This window comes from Myotis yumanensis, unplaced genomic scaffold (genome assembly GCF_028538775.1).
Source record: "Myotis yumanensis isolate MYYU_CA2020_CCGP unplaced genomic scaffold, mMyoYum1.0.hap1 SCAF_8, whole genome shotgun sequence".
NCBI classification, from domain to species: domain Eukaryota; kingdom Metazoa; phylum Chordata; class Mammalia; order Chiroptera; family Vespertilionidae; genus Myotis; species Myotis yumanensis.
Window position 1 is genome coordinate 68672770 of NW_027223759.1, and position 22520 is coordinate 68695289.

Consider the following 22520-nt stretch of genomic DNA (forward strand, 5'->3'; position numbering starts at 1 on the left):
AACTCAACTGTCCAAATGGCATGTACAAAAGAACAAAATAAATGAAACCCTTCCATTTTTTTTTTTTGGTCACCATTGTGTGCATCTGAGTCCTTCAAACATATCTCAGGCACATAATTTTCTGTTTGTTTTCCTATTCATTTTAAGTTTGACTTCTCTGCAGACACGGTAATTATATAGCATATAACTACTAATCCATCAACTTTTTAAGGACAGATTTCAAATTTTAAATTATTTCTAATTTTTCTCATCTTTGATTTTTCTTGAACCAAAACTCTCAATAGCCATTTGCTATCTGTAATCTATAATTCATGGACTGAGACTGAGCACCAAGCCTAATTCAAAGTTGGAAGTCTAAAGCTATTTCTGAGTAGCACATCAGCCAAAACTACGATGTTCTCCTTCAGACAGGAAGAAACACTTCATTACTCTGTAGGTAATGAAACCCTTGCACACACACACATTCAAACATCCAACAATGTCTTAATACCATGTTTTTGAAGTATAATCATGTTTATTCTGATCATGTGAGAGTTAGACCAGCTAATGTATCTAATCAAATATTGATGCAAGTCATCTAGATTTAGCTCTCTGGCAAATCCTTCCCAATGCTTTTCTGTTAACAGAACTATGAAAGCTATTTATATTGTTTTTCTCAGAAGGCATACATCCATAGTCTGCATCTACGACTACCTATTAGTAAATATGACTTAATCTCATGTGTGTAGATGACAAAAAGATTTCAGCATGGCCAGAAAAATCACATGATTCACCCCAAAAAGAAAAAGCAGACAAGGGAATTTTGATCTTTTGTTAATTATGTTCACAACATCCTTATAGTCACCTCTTAGACTAAACACAACCAGACAAAAAATAAAAGTTAAAATGGATGAAAGAACACTGAGGTCCCAGGAACTGCTCAGGTACCTTACAGACAAAACTAGGTGGCAAGACTGTCACCTCCAAAAGGTGACTCAAAGTGAGAATAGTTTTTAAAAACTTTGGAAATACCTATATTCAGAAATATGAAAAACAAGTAAGAGATGGTTTTTCATTTTCAGAAAAGGTTAGGATGATGCATATCATAAATATAGGTAGCTTAAATGTCTGTTTTTTAAAAATTTATCTTTATTGTTGAAAGTATTACTGATGTCCATCCTTTTTTCCCATTGACTCCCTCCACCCTGAACCCTTTCCTCCTAGGCCTTCACCACACTGTTGTTTGTGCCTGTGGGCTATGCATACCTGTCTATCTATGTTTTATGTTCTTATCTATGTAAAATTATACATAAATATTTTTCATCAATATTTGCAGTCCTACATATACCATATGTATATCTGACTATCATCTTTATTTGTAATCTAATTTAATTCTTCATAAGATTAACAGAAGGAACTATAAAAAGGCTGCTTTAGCCAAACTTTAAGAGTTTCTGTTGTTCAAGAATTATATCAATGTCAAACTTTTGTTTTTATTTTATAACATTGATAACTAGGATGCTAAACTCACAATACAAATAAAACTCAACCACTCAGCTCACACAATCCAGTTCAGAACTAGTCATACTGACCATCTGTATTGTCATAGAGGCTAGGATAATAACCTCTAATTTTTGTTATTTATGGCGAAATAGCACAAAGAATAAGAAATTGACCCACAATTCCTTATTTTAAAACAAAATTTATTTTTCCTTCTTGATTCTGAAAATTAACATTCTAATCACTTTTGGCTTTAGTCTTGATTTCTAGGCAAGTATGTTTAGCTTTTCATTCTTTCTTTTTGGTTCTTTTTTTATAAAGAACATTATCATATCTAAGGGAATACCTAAATAGAATAATACTAGAACCAGAAAAATAATTTATTCTAAACATAATTTATTCTCAGGTAACCATATGAGGTGATGGATGTGTTAACTAATTTTAATAGTTAAAAATGATTTAAAAAATTAACCTGGGTCAAAATTTTTTGGATAAACCTGAATTAGCATCTGAAAAATACAGAACAAACTAGAAACCAGTTATTTTTCTCTAGTTAGAATTCAGATAGAAATGTCACCAAACTATACTTCTATAAGACCCAATATATTAATTTCATTGATGCATTTAAGAACAGAACTTATTATTCTTCAAGAGTCAAAATATTCTTTGAAGACATTTAATATATTAATTATAATAATCCAGTTTCTTGGATACTAAATGATATAAATTATAAAATATACCCATAAAGCTATTGGTTACTTTGGAATATAAAAGTGAATTAAATCTCACATAAAATAGAAAAAGATCAACCTCCATAATTTAAAGTTATTAATTGCCAAAGGGATTTTAGTAACATCATCTGTTAAATATTAAGTTTTTCCATTTTCTATTTTTCAATAATTTCATCTGTTCTTTTCATTCAATGAAACATGATTGAATTATTAATAACATTTATTTGTCCAAAAATTCTAATTATGCAAAATGATAAGGTCCAATTTTTATAGCTGTTCAGCTCTCTATATCCCCCTAAAGCACACTGGTAAGTGTAATTTATGACAAGGTGGGAGAAATGACAATGAATGCAAATAGTTTATTATAATTAGTGAATCTTACTTATGTAAGTCTGAAAGCTCTACAAATCTAAGTCAAGCATTCTAGGTTTGAACCCCAAACATCTAGCAAATGCATTGCAAAATTCAATGACTTTTGAATTTTGAATGAAAACAAACAAACCAAAATTCAACAAAAGAAAAGGAGTCAGTTTTTTCACAATGACTTTTGCACAACTAGTTGCAAATGAAAATGCACATGAAAATGTCGCAACAAGGTAGTCTTATTTTGATTACCTAGATACCTCAGATTCAGAAGGAACAGTGATAAACTGAATATATGTAACTCTCTTACCTGAAAGACATTCTTTCTGCTTGATTTTTCCTTGGTCCACTCAATATGTGCTCCACACAAATCCACACTTTCTGGTTTGTGCCCAGTTTTCTGTAAATAAAAATGAAATAAGAATAAAAAGCATACAACATTGGTGATGCATGTCAGAAAGAAATTTATTGAGTTAGCAGCTATACATATTTGTGACATAAAGCCTTTCTTTTTTAGTTTCAAAGAGATATCTGAACCCTCATGTTCTTTGCAGTATTATTTACAATAGCCAAGGCATGGAAACAACCTAAATGTCTGTCAATGAATGAATGAATGAAGAAAATGTCACACACACACACACACACATTCTGCAAAAATTATTCAGCCATAGAAAAGAAGGAAATCTTGCCATATGTGACAACATGAATAAACCTAAAGGGTGTGAAGTAAGTCAGACAGGGAAAGACAAGAACTCCATTATCTCACATATATTTGGAATCTGAAAGATTAAACTCATAGAAACAGAGTGTAGTTATCATGGGTTAGGGAAATGGAGAGTCGTTGGTCAAAGGGTACAACCCTTTAGCTATAAGTTCTGGGGATCAAATGTACAGCGTAATTAAAATAATTGGCACTGTACTATATGTTTGAAAGTTGCTAAGAGAGTAGATTGTAAGGGTTCACATTACAAACATGCACACACACACACACACACACACACAGGTAACCGTATGAGGTGATGGATGTGTTAACTAATTTTAATGTGGTAATAATTTTGCAATATATACAGGGTGGTGCAAAAGTAGATTAATAGTTGTTTGTATAGAAAATAATACAATAATTAATAATAAACTCTTTTTTTGTGTACTCAGAATTGTAAACCTACTTTTACTCCCCTTGTATGTATTTAAAATCATCATATTGTACACCTTAAATTTATACAGTTATTTGTCAATTACATGTCAATAAAGCTGTAAAAGGAACAAATGTAATCAATATTTCTTAGGTGGCAATTGTGTATCTCTTAGAAATTTACTTTTCAGATTTTTAAGACTATACACATAAGTATATGTTTATTTGTATTTAATAAATTTAACTTAGACCAAGTAGATTACAGCATATGCTTCCTTTTGCTCAGTACAGTGTAGTTGATACTTAAAAGCTGTTTTACTTCTTTAATTCACAATACTCAATTAATGAGAATATCATTTATACTTGCCTCTTCATATCTTCATTTGGTTCAAATGAATCATACTTATATAAGTTTACATTTGCATAACTCCAAATATTAAGCAAAAGTTTACCAGTTTTGGAAATTTCTTAACAATTTTTAAAGAAAGTGATGCCAGATTTCAAAGTCTCCACTATTTTTCTATGTTCTGAGCTACTCTAGATTTCTCTATAAATGCAGTGCTTTTCTCAAACCATTTTTTATAGAATACAATTTTTGTATATAAGGCTTATGTTATTTTTAGACAATGTTTTTAACAGTATAAACTTTAGGCTAAAACATGAAATTATCAAATATTGGTAAAAATGTTAAATCTCTGCACAATTGTTGCCTCGTAGCCACTATGATCCATTCTATCAGTTTAATAGAAATAGACTATTTTCAGAAAAAGCCAGAATTCTGTGTTTTTTAAAAATACTAATTTGTGAGGATCTTTTTTGGCAACTCAATAAAATTGTGGGTTTTTTTGAAACATTGTACAATTCAAGCATAACTTTCCTTCCGGATAAATTCAGCTGGCAGGACAGCCACTGATAGCATATCTTTCTTTTGTTATTCGGTAATAATCTCATGAGACTCCAACCAAGATGAGCATGCCCCTTATAGATGCTCAGTCAGTGAAATATTTTTACTGGTCCATAAACACTCTACAGCTCAGGTGATCATTATTGTGCAACATATCGAACCATGCAAATGATCATTGTCAAGTGAGTTATGACATGGAAGAGTTACAAAACAACCTGCTTCTTCTGCAGTTAATTAAGGTATAGGATACTCAGAACCAACAAAATAACCATTAAGATTATGCAACCAAAGATATTCCTTTTCCATAGAGTGCAGTCAGGGGAAACAAAGATGGAATTATTTTGTACAAGAAGTATTTTTTCGTAACTATCCATTTATTTAATTAAACAACTGTATGAGGTAGGTATTGTGATCACCATGTTACAGGTAGGAAAACATTTCAAGGTGGTTAGGTAAACTTTCTGGGTAAAATAGGTAGCAAAGGAGGAGCCAGGATTGAAATGTGATCAGTATCACACCAGAGTCTGTTCCTAACCACTATGTAGTCCTTGAAAATGAAATTTACACTACAATCATACTTATGTTAAAACATGTCATATTTTGGGGAAAGATATGCCTTCCATACTATAATACAGACATATTGATGTGGTTTCTCTTCTTCTCTGTTAAATTTGATCTTCCCATGAGAAGATCTTCCCACCACCTTACCTAGAATACCTTCCAATCTTCACATGGCTGACTCTTATCCATCAGAACCCAACCAATGTCACCTTGTCAGAGGTCTTCTCTGTCATATAGAAGAGTGGCATTTCAGCACTCCTGATTACTCTCTATCTCACAACTTGTTTCAATTTCACCACAGCCCTCCTCCTCGCTGAAATTAACATATATATTTTTATACGCTATCTGTTCTCCCACTAGAATCAAGCTCCAGGAGCCAGGGCCTCCTTTGCCTTTTCCTCCACTATTTTCCCCAATGTATGGAACAGTGCCTGGCACATAGTTGTTGTTCAATGAACATTTGCTGAACTCATGAATGAAGGAAAAATACCAAAATGCAGCTAGCTTTTGTGCTTTCAAAGGAAGGTTTGGGTGCCTTAAAATTCCCTATTTTACAACAATTAAAATTTGTATTTGGTTTAATGGTTAAACACTTTTTGCTTTGTTATTTGGAAAAGTAATAACCAGTTTAATGGACTCATATGGATTAAACCTAGGATTTCCCAGAATCACTCAATAAGCATTTATTGCATATCTATCATGTGTCAATGTACCAGCCACTCTACATTGGGTGTATCTCAATGCAAACTCTGTCCCCTCCTGGTGCTCTTTCAGGACCTTGCTCCATCCTTATATTCTTCATGAGCTCACTGCTTCGCCTGCTCTCCACTTTAACAATCTTCTATCAGCTTCTCATCTAACAAATTCTGCTTTCTGAGTTTTCCTTACTCCCATCCTATTATGTTGCTTTTGATATTATTGAAGCAGCAGACCTTTGTGCATTCTCCCAGACTCTCAGGCTTTTCCTGGTTTCACTTCCTTTCACATCCAGGCCTATGTCCCTGATTCAGCAGCCATATCAGCCTCTCTCCCTATCAGTGTCAGTCTGTCTGTCTGTGTCTGTCCTGCATTCAATGATCCATTCCTCTCTTTCATTCACTTTTTATTGTTATACAATCTTCCTTGTGCTCCCTAATTCTGGAAAAATAACTTTTGACTACTCAGTATAATAACATTACAAATAATGACTGCTTTCTTCAAATAGGCTTCTGACTTTACTTAGCAAAACTTTTTTTTATTATTATGATAAGGACATTTAACATATCCATGAAATCATTGCCAAGTCTAATGTCATGAAACTTGGCAAACTTTTTATGTGTTCCTGGTCACAGTCTCATGACACTGTTCTCTCTTTCAAATTAGCCCATCAAATTTTCCCCTAATCCACAGAGGTCAGCCCTGGTGTTAGAACACTCACAATTCTTCCCACTTTCCTGGTTAGCCTGTGTGATCAAAATGAACAAACCAACCAAAATAAACTTTGATAAATTCCTATACGTCTTGCCCTCTGAAAGTTTTATATCAATTTCTCATGTATTCTTTACAACAATGTGAAGTTATTATTGCCTTAACTTACACGTGAAGAAACTCAAGCAGGGAGTGGGTAAGTGCCTTACATAAGCTCCCACACTTAATCAGTGTCTGAGCTGAGGTATGTATTCACTTTTTTCTGACTCCAAGACCCAAGTTCCTAATCACAATACATCCATGGACGCTTTCCTATATCTACCCTTTCCTCCTACTAACTCACTTTATGCCCTTTTTAAGTCCAAAAATAAAAGTTCACGTTTCTTATTTCCTCTTTCTGCTATCATTTCTCATTCTCCCTCTTGGCTCCCAGAATTATGAATGTGGGTCTGTGACTCTGGTCCACCTATCTAATGAACTCCCATGCTTGGGATAACAGTGGCATATGCAAACATTAAAATGATTGGGCCTGTCAGTGCTGTCCATTGCATAGACAACTCACAGACATGTCCTGTTTTGTCTCAGAGGAAATGATGCTCCTTTGGCCCAAGCTTTTCTTTGTTTTATGTGGGTGTTTTTTTCCTTCTAGTTCCTAACTCTATACCATCTTATTCTGTTAAGGGCACAAATAGAATATTGGAGACGAGCTATAGTTATAAGAAATATTGATCATGCTCTTTCAATCTTGATTGCTTTGTTCTCATTAAAGAAAGCACATTCTAACCTGACTGGGAGTTGTATGCCCCTTGGACCTATCAGGCATCTTCTTCCAGATTCTTCTTTCACCCTTTATCCCCTTCCTTCTCTGTTGTTATTATTGTTGTTGTTGTTTTCACTGACTTGTAAGTGTTGGTAATCCTTGGCTTACTATTCTAGGCCTTCATTATTCCTCATAGTCTACACACCTTCTATGGGATTTAGATTTGCCTGTGTCTGATCCATTACTTATAACATGTTGACCCCTTAAGCGTTCCTCTGAACCTCAGCTCATTCTTATGTGGCAGAACTATATTTTCTAACTAAGTACTGAGAAAATTAATAAACAGAAAATTCATTTAAAATGGATTCAGGAGGCTAGAAGGGAGAACTCTCAAAGCTGTCACTGAATGCACACAACTGACCCCAACAGGAAGAGACTCATCTTGCATCTCCAGCAGGAGGACGAAAAGATTCCTCCTTGTCCAGTAACAGCTCAGCCAATGAAAAGTCATTACACTTACCATTTGTAACAACCTGGATGGACTTATGCAAAGTGAAATGGGTCAGACAGAGAAAGACAAATACCATATATCACATATGTGGAATCCAAAGAACAAAATAAGCAAACAAAACAGAAACAGACTCACAGATACAAAGAATAAACTGAGGGTAGCCAAATGAAAAGAGGATTGAAGGGCTGGATGAAAATGTGAACGGATTATGTGGTACAAATTGGTAGTTACAAAACAGTTACAAAACAGGTATGTAAAGTAAAGCATAGGGAATATAGTCAATAATTTTGTAATAACTATGTATGGTACCAGGTGGGTACCAGAATTATCAGGACAAAATTTTGTAAATTATATAATTGACCACTATGCTGTACACCTGAAACTAATACAAAATGATACTAAATGCCAACTGTAATTTAAAATAAAAATAATACTTTAAAAATAAAAAGAAAAGTCAGTATACTTCAAACTTTAAGTTTCCTTAAACAAACTATTTGTTTACAATAGCCCCTCTCAAGTCCATAAAAAAACTTCCCTCTCCTTTGATTTTTTTTGGACTTGTATGTGGTCCACCATTAGAATGCATGTTCCAAATTGCAATTCTTTGTTTTTCCCAACTAAACCCATTTTTTCTGAATAAATACTTGGTTGTCCATTTGTTTAAGGTCAACACTGCCACTAGGATATAGCACAGACACGTCGGTGAAATCACTGTCTTCTTTTCAGACTTGCCCCCTTTTCTTGCTTGCATGGTTAGTCATCCCTTTTTCCATTTCACTTTCTGAATCCTCCCTTCTCTCACCATCCACAGCAAAAGGTACAAAGCCTGAATTCCAGAACTGTGTCCACCTTCGTCATCCCAGGTCCTCAACCTCATTTGAGCTCTTCTTTTTTTCTCATCTGAGTTCTTCTGCTTGCTGTTCCCTCTGAGATAAGTCAATTTTCTTTAAAACCATAAATCTCACCCTATTTCTTCTGGAAAATGGAGTAACGTACAAAGGCCTTAGGAGGGCATACAGGCACCTTTTCATCATCCCCCAAACATTCTTCTCCATTCCATTCATTCCCTCATTCTTCTAAACACCAACTATGCTAAATTCATGGCAGTTCCCAAACTGCAAGATGCTTTCACTACTTTATACACTGGTGATATGAGTGCACATGCACGCTTTTTATCCAAAACACATTTATCTTTCTTCAATCCACTCTCCTTGTTTGCCATTTGCTCCACTCCCACTCATTTTTATAGTTTAATTCCAATGTAATCGCCATGAAGCTCTCCTTTGTCTGTATAGGCGCAGTTGCTCACTCCTTCCCAACATTTCCCCTACTCTGAAATACACTTTGTTACAATTATTTTTGTTACCTACACATTATAACTACTTTTGGTGTGTCTCTTTCCCACATCTACACAACCGGAGAACAATCTGGGTTTATCTTATAATACTTCTTTATTGTCCCCAAATCTAGCAAAGTGGTCAAAATAAGCACTCAACAGATATTTGTTAAGTATTGAATAAATTTATGAACATCATGGATATTACAATGGGACACTTCCAGTTTCATTCCAATGTATTAATAAGTAAAACTAAATAATACATCCCAGAGTGGTAGCTCACAAAATGAGAAGTACATAAGAAATAAAAGTACAATATTCCAATTCATACTGACCTTTGATAGGAATTGATCTTATACGGCACAATCAAAGCAAATGATAGAGATTTGGGGTGAATTTAAAAGTGTTCCAGAAAAAGGTAAAGTGGCTTAATAATATTCAAGCAGATAAATACATATTTGCTTCAAAAAGAAAAAAAACTAAAGTAAGAAGATAGAGGACTACATTTAAAAAAATCCTGATCAGTAATTGATTTTTATAAAGCTAATGCAGGAAGATCCAGGCTCGTACAACTTTAGGGAGTAGGCTTTATTATAAGGAAACATTTTTAGTTTGTAAGCATTATCAAACATTGAAATAAGTTATTCACAAGAGTCACAGAATTTATTTGGAAGACCAACAAGATTTTATTCAAGAAGCTTGAAATTAAAGAATCCTTTAATTAAAAAAAAACACATATTTCTGATTCTACAGCTATAAAATATAAAACATAAGAAAAACTCTGCTAATGAACTACATGATGCCAATGGATCATATTGTACATCATTATAAAAATATATTTTTTAAAATTTGACTAAATATGGATTTAAACCTAAGAGTGCACATTTCTTCTGGGGTAAAAAAATATAAATGACTCATTTAAAAATATTTAAATAGAATTATTTAAAAGTTACTGCTTCTGGACAATAAAACATAGAAACCTCATTGTGGGAACAATGTGAAGTCATTAAAAATTGATCTTAGGTCTTGTCCATTTCTGACTTTTATTATTCTCTTAGTCCATCTTTATCATATCCCAATAATAGCTGACAGGGTATTCTCTCTATAATGTATTTTTCTCTGACTTAGATTAAACTGTTGGGACTAAATTTCCATTTTTCTCTATGGGATATTTGGGGCTTTTTAATGTATATTAAGAAAATATAAAAGGCCATATGCTCTTTCACTTGATGGTATTTTCCAGGATGAAGATTGGATATGTGTGTGGACAACAAATCACTGGGCCACTCATTGTCACACCATTATTATTAGATGCAGTTAAAAAAAAGACAAGGCTCAAATTTTATGAAACAGGATATTAGCTACCATTTTTTATTTTGGATTAATTGCTATTCCAGAATATAGACTCAGATTGTCCTTAAACATGAAACACAAAATCTATTTAGAGGAATTAAGTTTTAGCACATAACTGGTTTTGATTCTGGAAAATCATTCATGGAGGAGGAGAAAACTCACTTATAAATTTTCATTTGGGAAAAATGATTTAGGAAATAGTGCTGAATGGATACCTGATCTTATTAATGTCTAAAGTATATCCACTGTCAAGATAGAAGAGGATACTTTGAGGGTAAGATGTGGGTTTTATGTATATGAATATAAATGATTTTAATAATAACTGAAATTGTTTCTACAGTAAAATTTCTCAGTACATTACAAAACCAAATCAACCCAGATTTTCATAAAAGCAAATCTTTGTTAGTGATTTGGGGCACTAGAATATTATGTGTTTGGATTATTTGTTTGTTTTAAGGAGAAAGTATTCTCTCCTTTTCAAGTAATAAACACCTATTGATTTTACTGCTGAATCAAAAACTTGCTAGAATAAATATAATAGTTTCTAGTCAGTCTACTATTGTCTTACATTTATAGTGCATAAAGGCCTATTTAATTCTGCACAGTAAGTAGCTTGGGCACATTTTTGATGCCTCAGGTGCCCCTTCAGAGTCCTTCCTTAGATCCTACTCTTCCCTGTCCACCTCAGTTGTCCCTCTAGATGACCAGTCCTGATTGGACCCATATGGCCCCACTTCCCCAGGACTGCCCGTCAGTCACTCCCGTGGAATGCTAAGCCCTCCCTCCTGGCTGCCAAAGTGCAGACAGGCTTTTGGCTTCCCAATCACTTCCAGATCAGATGAAATAAATGCCTCTTTACAGAGTGTAGGTTCTGACTTTCTGAGTAGCCATCCAAGGGGGTACCCAGAGTCCATAGGACACAGGAAGTGAAGACCGGATGATAAACTTTAACCAAAAGGAAGCAGGAAGAAACATAGCGGATAAAACCTTCTTCTTCCTCTGCCCCTGCTCAATATCCTCTGTGTCTGAGACTCTCTGTAGAGTAGTGGCCAGCATGGTAGCACATCCCCTCTACTATTTCCCAACACTTCCTGCCTCTCTTCCTTTTTACTGCACCCTTTATGTCTGGACTCAGGCCTCCCAAATAAATCATGGGTACTTAATTCAGGCTTTGTTTTCAAAGGAATCGGGGCTGAGACAATTGTTACTTTCCTTGCAGCAGAGATGAATAGCTCTCCTGCAGTATCGGTACAAAGGAGGTTTTGCAAAAATTTTGGATTGTATTTGTACAGCAGGTAGTGTTCTGCTACCTGGCAAATCTTTGTTTTATTGTTAAAACAAACAAACAACAAACAAGCAAACAAAACAAAACAAAAAACTAGGACAGAGATTTTAAATATACTGCCATTAAGTGGCAGTTTGGCTATTTGAATCTCAAATTCTATCTGGTTCCAAAGCCTGTTGTCTTAACCACTATATTCTATTGCTTCATGTAGTAATAACATTAATAACAGTAAATATAATTAAGATTTATTATCTTTTGCTATTTGCAAAGTATGTTACATCAATTTTCTCACATAACCTCAAAATAGCTATAAGATGTAGTTACTCTTATTAACCCCAAACTGCAGCCAGGATCTCCAAGGAGTATACTATAATCATGATAGCAACAAATACAGTGTGAAGCTGTGATTCCTCACTCAGGTGTTCTGACTTAGAAACCCCTATTTCTACCTAATGAGATATACTGCTTCTGAGCACATTTCAACTTAGTAGAGAATTTTTAAGAAAGACTAACTACACATATTCAGTAAATTAAGAAGTGCACTGTGGAGTAAAAGTCTCTTTTATCTTAGAGAAATACAAGCACTAAATCAGATGCATTGCATTGACCAAAATGATAAACCACAGAGAGTCAAGCTTCATAATTAAAATAGTTTTCTGAGGGAGCCTAAGGTGAGGTTTATTGGACAGTAAGCTATTATCCATTTATAAAGCATCTTATCAATTTCATAGATTTTTGTGGCTATTAAAAATTACATAAGATACAAAATTTATTGTGGTTAATGGCCAAATCCTGAGAAAAGTATAACCAGAGAACATGGCTTCATTTATAGTGATATTGATCACTTGATTTTATTTTTCTCCTTACCAAGTTTATGTACATAAAATACTAGAATTTAATTTCTTTTTCTTCTTACTTGTTTTACATCTCCACCAACTGTCTTCTAGATTTTCAACTGTTATGCTTTTCTAATTTTTAAATGTATGTTGAGGTCATATAATAGGGAAAACTATGGCTATTGTAATAAACTGCCCAATGATAACCACGCTGACTTTGCCAGAGCACTATCATTATGAGAATTAAAATATTAAAGAGAGATTTAAAATGCCTTCATTAGGCTAAGGTTGGTAGATCTATTGTTTGCCCTTCCATTTTTTATGGTCTTTTTCAGCAGGGATCTGAATAAGGGCTCAACACTCACTTTACAAAGATAGAATCATTTCAGATTCATTTTGCACAGACCACTCAATAATTCATGAATAGCTTTCTGATGGAAACTATTTTCATCTTTTTGCTAAACCTCATCATTTTACTCCCATAAATAAGTCCATTTTGTTATTAAAGACATACTACAGTGAATGAGCACTAGATGTATTACATTATTTAATTAATGATTGTGCTTATTATTTTGATTGGAAGTAAATAATATTAAAACAGCAAACAAAATGTTTTAATGAGACCTTTGATGTTAATCTATTATTATTATTGCTATTATTATTATTATTGGCTTTATTAAATGCCTTAAAAAGTTTTCCGTCATATGAAGTAAAATTTCCCAGTATTGGCCTCTGACTAAAAGTAATAGCATGATTTAAAGTAAATAAAATAAAAGTAGCACACACAAAAAAGTTACATACAAAATTAACATGGGGGCTTCATATTGAACATACTGACTTCAGAACCTTAAATTTTAGGTGATAAATATTCCCTTTAATGTCTATAATGCTTTTGAATTTATGTTAAAAGTGACACTAAGTTTTCTGAGAGTACTCTGTGATAAATGAAACAGAAACAGTTGATTGCTGAGAATAAGGTGCATTTGGTCTGAGTTTTGGTGGGTGTGGAGACATTTAAACTAGAAATGTACTTTGCACAATGTGTATATTTTAGTAGGGTGCAGCACTGCACATGTGAACAGAAATCATATATTATTCATCTAGATATCTCTCTAGGATTTAAAACCACATTGTGGGACACCTGTTAGGAGTTAATTGTTCACAGAATAGATAAATTAGTGGATGCGCTAAATTACAGAGCTTCATGAGATAATCAATCAATGGGTGTTTTTTTTTGTTTTGTTTTGTTCTTATGAGGTTTGTTTTTTAACCAGGAATGAGTTTTTTGTCATATCCTACGGCTTGAGTCAGGTGTCTACTCCATATCAAACAAGCTCTAAATTCTCAAAGTACAGCAGGTAATTAGGAGGCAAGTTGCAAATGAAGTGATGGAGCCTTGGACACACTCCACTGATACTAAAATAGGTACATGTACCTGAAAAATGCAGGATGTGTTAGTAAAGGCCTCAGAGGATACATCAAATTGACAACTTTTGTTTCTTTAGGACTTCTCTAGCACCAGATGAAACAAATAACACTGTAGGTGCTTCTGAGCAACAGTTTTGGTCTAAATGAGAGGAAGCCTGCCGGGAGCCGGTCCATCCTTGCTGTTTCAAGGGACCTGGCGTATATGGCATACTATTCTTAATATGTTTGCTCTCCTTAATGCCATGTGTTTTAACCAAGGTCACCTCTCCGAGAAAGGTTGTTTCCCCAGGTGGGGATCTTTCCCTGAGGTTAGGGAGGGGATACAACCCCTTAATTAAGTGCCAGGCGGGTAGTTAAGCTACATAATCTTTACTCCCTGGAATGGAGATAAGAAACGCCCTAACCTTTGTAATAGAAATTGACAGGATTAAAATCGGCTGGTATAAATATGGATGTAACAAGACAATAAACATCAGATCCTCATCAGTTCCTAACCAGAACTCCAACCAGAACTTTGGCTGGAGATCCTGGCTATAGGTCCTGACTAGGCTGCTGATCAACTGAAGGCTGTCTTCGTGTCATTCCTTCTTCGCCGACTCCGTCCACACCTTTGGGGACCCCTGGACCTGCTGGGATTGGACCCCAGCAGAAGCCTTGATCCTAGATTAATCGACTTCCTCTTTGACTTTTCCTCATGATAGGCATGGACACATAACACCTAGTCATACTTCTGTTCAATATATATTTGTTAAAATAATAAAAGCTATGTCCAACCAGTGTGGCTCAATGGTTGAGTTTTGACCCATGAACCAGGGTTGCAGACTTGATCCCCATATGGGGCAGCAGATTGATATTTCTCTCTCATCAATGTTTCTATTTCTCTATTCTTCTTCCTTCCTCTCTCTCTCTAAAATCAATAAAAACATGTTTTTTAAGAAGGAATAGCTATGATAGATTATTACAGGGTGAAGATGTCTGGGAACTAAATACACCTTATTAAAGGTTTGTCCCTGATAGCAAATCTCGGCCCATGGCACTTTCTCAGTCCTTTTCTTTTAGTCAATCTTCCAACGAAACTGGAAAAAAAAGTATTCCTCTTTTTAGCACACAGACCTTGCCCATTCTCTTTCATGACATTGTTCATATTTCTTACTCCACTGAAATTCCCTGCCTACAAATCCTCATATTGAAATTATAACCATCCTTCAAGGCCCAATTCGAATTTTCACAGATGTGAGCTCTCTCTCCTTTAAATCTCAAAAAACAAACAAACAGAAAACAACAACACCTCTTCTATGTTTCTTATTTCATCTCAACCTATTTTTCTTTTGGCAGAGATGCTATAAAGCAAAGACGGTATCTTGATTATTCCTGATTATATCTCTGTGCCTTATATGTAGCCCTAACGAGCAAGCTGTTCATTGTAGGATTTCAATACATATTCTTATGAAGCCTTTTCCTAGCAAGGCTTATATAAATAGCACAAACTTGATTAACCAACTGCATATTTAAATGAAAGTGAGGTAAACTGTAATGAGAAACTATGTTATCTGGATCAACTCTCTAACTAAAAACAATGAAAAATGCTGGATTTTTTAAAAATTACCTTAAAGAACAAAGGGCTGATTTTCCCACTATCTTTTCACCCAGGCTCACTGTGCTCTAAGCACCCTGGCCTTCTCCCTTCTTTCCCAAACACCAAGCACATTAAGCTTCTGGACTTTTCTAACTTGCTGTTCTGCCTGGACCATCCTTCTCTTGGATTCCTCCAAGGATTCCTTGGTTTTCATTCAGCTCTGCTCAAATATCAATTCAAAGAGGTCTTTCCAGACTATCCTATCTAAAACAGTACACTCTTGTCTCCTTTCCCTATCATTCATATAATTTCATATCATTTTAGTTTAATTTGCATCCCCATCTACAATATCAAGCTTCTTTGGAGAAGGAGGGAATGTATTTTCACCATATCCCCCTTCCCTCTCCCCCTCCCCCGCAAAAGAACAAAAGGCTGAAAAGATAGTGGAAGTAGAACTAAAAATAATTTTTGGAGGTGGGATTCTAAACCCAGAGAGAAAAAGTGCATATCAAGTGAACATACTGCCCTTTGCCTGAGGGCATCCTATATAATAAAAGGGTAATATGCAAATCGACCAAACAGTGGAACAACTGGGGGTAGGGGGCTGCAAGCAGGCGGCACCAGGCCCACCAAGGTGCATACCAGTGGGCAGAGGGAGGGGATGGCAAATGGGGGGGGGGGCGCAACCAGTGGCAGTGGAGGGGCGATTGGGGGTAGGCTGGCCATTTGCCAGCCAGTGCCCTCCCCTGATCAGCCTACCCAGTCACCTCCCATAGAGGGAGGCCAGACTGCGGCTTAGGCCCGCTCCCTGCAGACATCCCCTGAGGGCTCCCGGACTGCGAGAGGGTGTAGGCTGGGCTGAGAGACCACCTCCCCCGAGGGCACAAATTTTTGTGCACCGGACATCTAGTCTGTTTATATTCTACATTTGAATTTAGGTCAATTGAGCTTACAGAATAATGAAAAAAGCACTGTCTGAGAGTCTTTGGAAAAGATAAAAAAAGGACTGCCTGGCAAGCAGGTGTGGCTCAATGGTTGAACATCCACCCATGAACCAGGAGGTCAAGGGTTCAATTCCATGTCAGAGCACTTGCCTGGATTGTGGGCTGGATCCCAGGTCAAGAGCATGCAGGAGGCAGCCAATTGATAATTCTTTCTCATCACTAATGTTTCTATCTCTCTCTCCCTCTCCCTCTCCCTTCCTCACTCTGAAATCAATATAAACATATTTTTTAAATGATAAAGAACCAATATTAAATGTGTTGCTTTTCTCCAATCCCAAGGGATTATAAAGAAGGCTGCTTTTGTAGATGAGCAATGTAATAGAAGAAAAAAACAAAGAGTAAAGACTAATTCTGTCTCAGAAATTATAGCACAGCTGTAGCCCTCCTATTATGTACATACTAGAGGCCCAGTGCATGATTTTTGTGCACCAGTGGGGTCCTTCGGCCTGGCCTGCGGGATCAGGCTGAAACCGGCTTTCCAACATCCCCCGAGGGGTCCTGGATTGCAAGAGGGAGCAGACCAATCTGAGGGACCCCGCCAGTGCATGATTGGGGCCAGGGAGGGACGCAGGTTGGCCAGCCAGGGAAGGACCACAGGAAGGCTCCAGGGCATGTCTGGCCCGTCTCACTCAGTCCTGATCAGCCAGACCCCAGCAGCAAGCTAACCTACCAGTCAGAGCATCTGTCTCCTGGTGGTCAGTGCACGTCATAGCAACTCGTCATCCAGTCTACTGTCTGATCCCTGGTGGTCAGTGTAAGTCCTAGCAAGCAGTTGAATGGCCTTAGCATATCATTAGCATATTACACTTTGATTAGTTGAATGGATGACCGGACACTTAGCATATTAGGCTTTTATTATATAGGATAGCCTAAGAGGTTTAAACTGTTAGCCTAGATTGAGCTAATCAATCACTGGGAGTGTCCCAAACCCCTTGAGAAAAATGCAAAATGGCCTGGAATAGGACATATTTATTCCAGGCCTCAGAGAATCTCCCATGATATTTCAATAACAATGATTAGCACACAGGCAAAGATAACCAGACATAAAGGAAACAAAATAATATGGGTGAGAGCCAGCAGAAAGAGACCACAACTTCTAATGTTAGAATCACAGGACAGAATATAAAACACTGCTTCCCAATTAAAAGAAAAGAAAAAAAAATTCTTGTTATAGTTGCAGGAAACAACTATAACAAATGACAAAGTAAATTTTAGAAATGAAAATTACAATAATTGAAATGAAAACAATGTTTATCACAAAGGGAAACTGAATTAATTAATTAGAATATAAAACAAGATAAATTATTTGGAAATTTCAGTTCAGAAAGACAAACATAGAAAAAAGGAGAATGTAAAACATCTTGAGCATAGAGTGAGCAAACTTAACATAGGTTTAACTAAAGGCTTAAAAATAAATAAAAGAGAGAGAATATAAAAAAAGCTACATTTGAAAAGATATTATCTGGGAATTTCCTAAAAAATATTAATGACAGTTATACATAATTTCAAGAGGCCCAACAATCCAGGCAAGGGAAATACTAGTAAAAAGAGATTACATCTGCATGCATCATGGTGAAACTGTGGACAAGCAGTTAACTTCTTGATCACAGTAACAAATGACAGAAAGCAGTGGTGCTCTATTTCGTGGCACCTCAGAGGCAGTTGGCTGCTTCAGGAATGAAACTGAGCATTGCTTTCCTGGCCACTGGCTGCCAGAAACTCATTGACGTGGATGATGAATACTCACTTTGTACTTTCTATGAGAAGTGTGTGGCCACAGAAGTTGCTGCTGATGCTCTGGGTGAAGAATGGAAGGGTTATGTGGTTGAAATCAGTGGTGGGGATGACACAGAAGGTTTCCCCATAGAAGAGAGTGTCTGACTGCTGCTGGGTAAGGGGCACTCCTGTTATAGACCAAGGTGGACTGGAGAGAGAAAGTGCAAATCTGTTCAGGATTGCACTGTGGTTGCCAATCTCAGTGTTTTTAATGTACTCGTTGTTTAAAAGAGGGGCAGAAAGATATTTCTGGTCTCACTGATACTACTGTGCCTCCATGCCTGGGGCCCAAGAGAGCTAGCAGAATCTGCAAACTCTTCTATCTCTAAAGAAGACTATGTCTACCAATATGTTCTGAGAAAGCCCCTATACAAAGACAGTAGGAACCTCAGACCAAAGCACCCAAGATTCAGCATCTTGTTACTCCACGTGTACTGCAACACAAACGGTGTACTGCTCTGAAGAAACAATGCACTGCGTAAAATGAGAAAGAGGCTAAAGAATATGTTAAACTTTTTGCTAAGAGAATGAAAGAGGTCAAAGAAAAATGTCAGGAACAAATTGCCATGATACATAAGCTGTCCTCTCTGAAAGTTTCTACCTCTAAGTCTGAGTCCAGTAAAAAATGAGATTGAATCCACTCAAATATAAGGACAAACATCAATTTCAAAAAACAAACAAATGAAACATATGCACACACACACACACACATGCACACACACACACAAACAGTGGAATGATATATTAGATGTGACCAAAGAAAACCACTGCCCACTGAAAATTCTATATCCAGACAGAATATATATTTCCAGACTAAGGGAGAAATAGAGACATTTAGAAACAAGCAGACACTGAGACAGATTGTCACCACAAGACCCTTACTACAGGAATTTCTCAGAATACACTTTAAACAGAAGGAAAAGTGATCCTAGAAGGAAGGTCTAAGATGCAGGAAGAAATAAATAGCGAAGAACATTGTAAATATTGGGCAAATGGAAACCAACATTGACTCTATAAAAGAGAATAATGTCTAGTGGTGTCAAAAAAAAAGAAAAATAATAAATTAAAATACCAAACAGCAAAAGCATATACATTGGGAAGGAGAGAGAGAGAATGAACTCATGGACACAAACAACAGTACAACAGTGTGGTGATTTTCGGGGGGGGGGGCGTGTTATAGGGGGAAGAGGGTATGGGGGGAATAAATGGTGGTAGGAGAAAAAATAGCCAGGCCTGCATGGCTCTGTGGTTGAGTGCCAACCGACAAACCAGGAGGTCACAGTTTGATTCCCAGTCAGGGTGATCAATGATTCTCTCTCATCACTGATGTTTCTATCTCTCTCTCCTCCCTTCATCTCTAAAATCAATTAAAATATATTTTAAAAATAAAATGAATAAATTACATTTTAAAAAGAGATAAATAGCCTGGCTCAGTTGGTTGAACATCGTCCCTTGCACCAAAAGATCGCCAGTTCTGGTCTAGATCAGGGCTCGTGCCTAGGTTGTGGGCTCAATCCCCAGTAGGGGGTGTGCAGGGGGTGTGATATTTATCTCTCATTGATGTTTCTATCTCTCCCTCTTCTTTCCTCTCTCTGAAATCAATAAAAACACATTTTTAAAAAGACATAAATAGATTAAACATATTTTAAACTAATGTTTTGGAAAAGGGTAAAATATTTGATTAGCTTTAGCCTTTGATAAGTATCAATGTTGTAATCCTAGGTAAGCCACTAACAGAACAGAAACAAAGTGCATCACTACCAAAGAAGTAGAGAAAAACACAGAAGGATTTTAAAAAATGAAAGAAAAAAACAAGACATACTGAGAGAAAAAAGCAAAAACCAAAAGAAACATGCACTATGAGTCCATATATAGAAATTCAAAACCAGACAAAGTAAACTATATTTTTAAGGTGCGTTGATATAAGTGGGAAAATAAGGAAAGGTAATAAAAGAGTGAGTAAATGCAATTTTACCCTGTGGCCATGGATGAGTTTGTGTTGACATACGGACAAATGTCAAGGGGTGGTGCTTCTAGGGTGGACGGGGTCTATATCTTAACCTGGGTGGTGATTATATAGAAGTTTGATGAATAATTTAAAATATTTGTGTATCTTTTATACAGTTTACTAAAAATGGCTTCTGTATTACTTTCCAATGACAATATCTAAAAATTTTAAAGTGAGTTAAAAATCAGAACATATGAAAATCTATGAGACTATGAACCCTGCCCTCCCCTTCATCATACAGCATATGCAGATCTAAGGACACTGGTGGTTTCCAAATGCTGCTCCTCACTGGAGTGTTGGCCAGTTGGCATCAAACTTTCTCCGGTCTGAGGTGAACAACACAGAGACAACATAAGTGCACACAGAAAGGGGACAGTTTTCTGTCTTGCTAAAGACTTCCATTCTGAGGTTTTATCCTACCTAGGTTTGGGACTGGGTGTTTTATGTGTCCTTTTTCTGTTAAAAAGTGAGAATGGCAGTAGGGGGTAAGTTCTTTAATGCCCTTATTAAGAACAAACAGAGTCAAAAACGAAAAATAGGTCTGTCCTCCTTTCCTTTGCATAGTTGACTGAGGACCCAGAGCCTAAGAATGTCTAATTTGCAAACACCAGTAAAAGTGATTCTGTGTCTATGTTCAGGGGAAGGGCAACTTTCAATAAAAATGTGACTTGATAATGAACTGAAACAACGTCGGTGAGAATGAAAAATTGCCAAACATGGAATGTGGTATCAGACACAACATTTTGTGACATGCTGTATTAAATGTGAACGCCTTAAGGGGAAGAGTCAGTGAAGGAAAATGTATATGGACATGCAGGAGGTTACATCTAAAGCCTCGAATGGAGGGATGGCTTCATTTTCAGAATTATTCAGTGCTCAGACACAATATTTTATGCTGCCTATGAGTATATCTATTTGTCTTCTTGGAGGATGTACATACTGGTGAAACTTGAATTAATAGATTTTCTCTTCTGCACGTGACTGAATCAGCAGTTCAACTGCAAAACTAACATAGGGGAACAATTGGGTTATAATAATTTTCTAAATGATGTACTATAGAATATCATAAACATATTCTTATATTTAATAGAGTACATTATAATAGAATATAGTAAGTATTTTATGGTTACTATGTGTTTTATTTTATTAACTAATCCCATTCCTTATTAATTATGCTGGCAGATAACACTATCCCCATTTTAGAGATGAGGATTCCAAAGCTCAGAGAAGTTGGGTAACTGTCAGTTCCTAATGGCAAAACTAGAATGGAGTTCACTGTGGTTGAACTTCAAAGTCCTGCTCCTAGCTACTTTGTTGCTTAGTTCACCACTGCATTAACATTCAAAGAGCATTCCTGTAAAGATTAAAATGTCACTTACTCTTTTAAACCACATCTGCACATACTCAGGCAATTTCTACTGACCCTTTGGAGGGAAGGACAGCCTTTTCCCCAGAAGCACATGAACAACACCAGGACATGTGTAAGGGGGCACAAGAAAAATTCAGAAATTGGGGCATAAATCTCTTTCAAAACAAAACCACAGCATCTTTAATCAAGGCCTGGCAATCATCGTATCGTTTCTCCGAGGCTGGAATTGGGAAATGTGGGCTATCCCACTAGGCCTTTAATACTTGGTTAGAAATGTATCCAAGAAGTTGACTAGCAAGACAATTCATGCAGCACAAACATGAATCTGTAATTCTCTTCCCCAATTACCACAGAGCACAGTTGGTTCCTGCCCTAAATTCCCTTTGAAGACAATGAGTGCCCAGGAGAAACCATAAGATCATTGAAAATGGGGCCAGAAGTCATAAGTAGGGACTGCCAAACAACCACCAAAACCTGTTAACAAGTTTCTTCAAGGAAAATCGATCGTCAATGCACAACAATTTCGAAGGCTGAACTGGAGGCATCAGATTAGTGAGCTGACTTGCAAGGTTTTCCTATCATCTAAAAGGGAGCTTTAAAATTAGACAGCTGATCATTATCTTCTCATACGAGGAGATTAAAATAATAAATATAAACCAAATGCTTCAACTTGGAATCAAATCACCCCCATTTTCCCAGCA

General features: G+C 36.2%; 1 protein-coding gene and 1 pseudogene across 2 annotated transcripts in view; one reads left to right on the forward strand and one right to left on the reverse strand.

Moving 5' to 3' along the window:
• Positions 1–22520, reverse strand: part of ARHGAP15 (Rho GTPase activating protein 15) — a 662894-nt gene that overhangs the window by 524094 nt on the left and 116280 nt on the right. For both annotated transcript variants that reach the window (XM_070423457.1, XM_070423458.1), the window contains exon 6: positions 2884–2973. In XM_070423457.1, the coding sequence (XP_070279558.1) occupies positions 2884–2973 (90 nt within the window). The remainder of the gene's footprint in view (positions 1–2883; positions 2974–22520) is intronic.
• Positions 18344–19071, forward strand: LOC139015705 (small ribosomal subunit protein eS6 pseudogene; annotated as a pseudogene).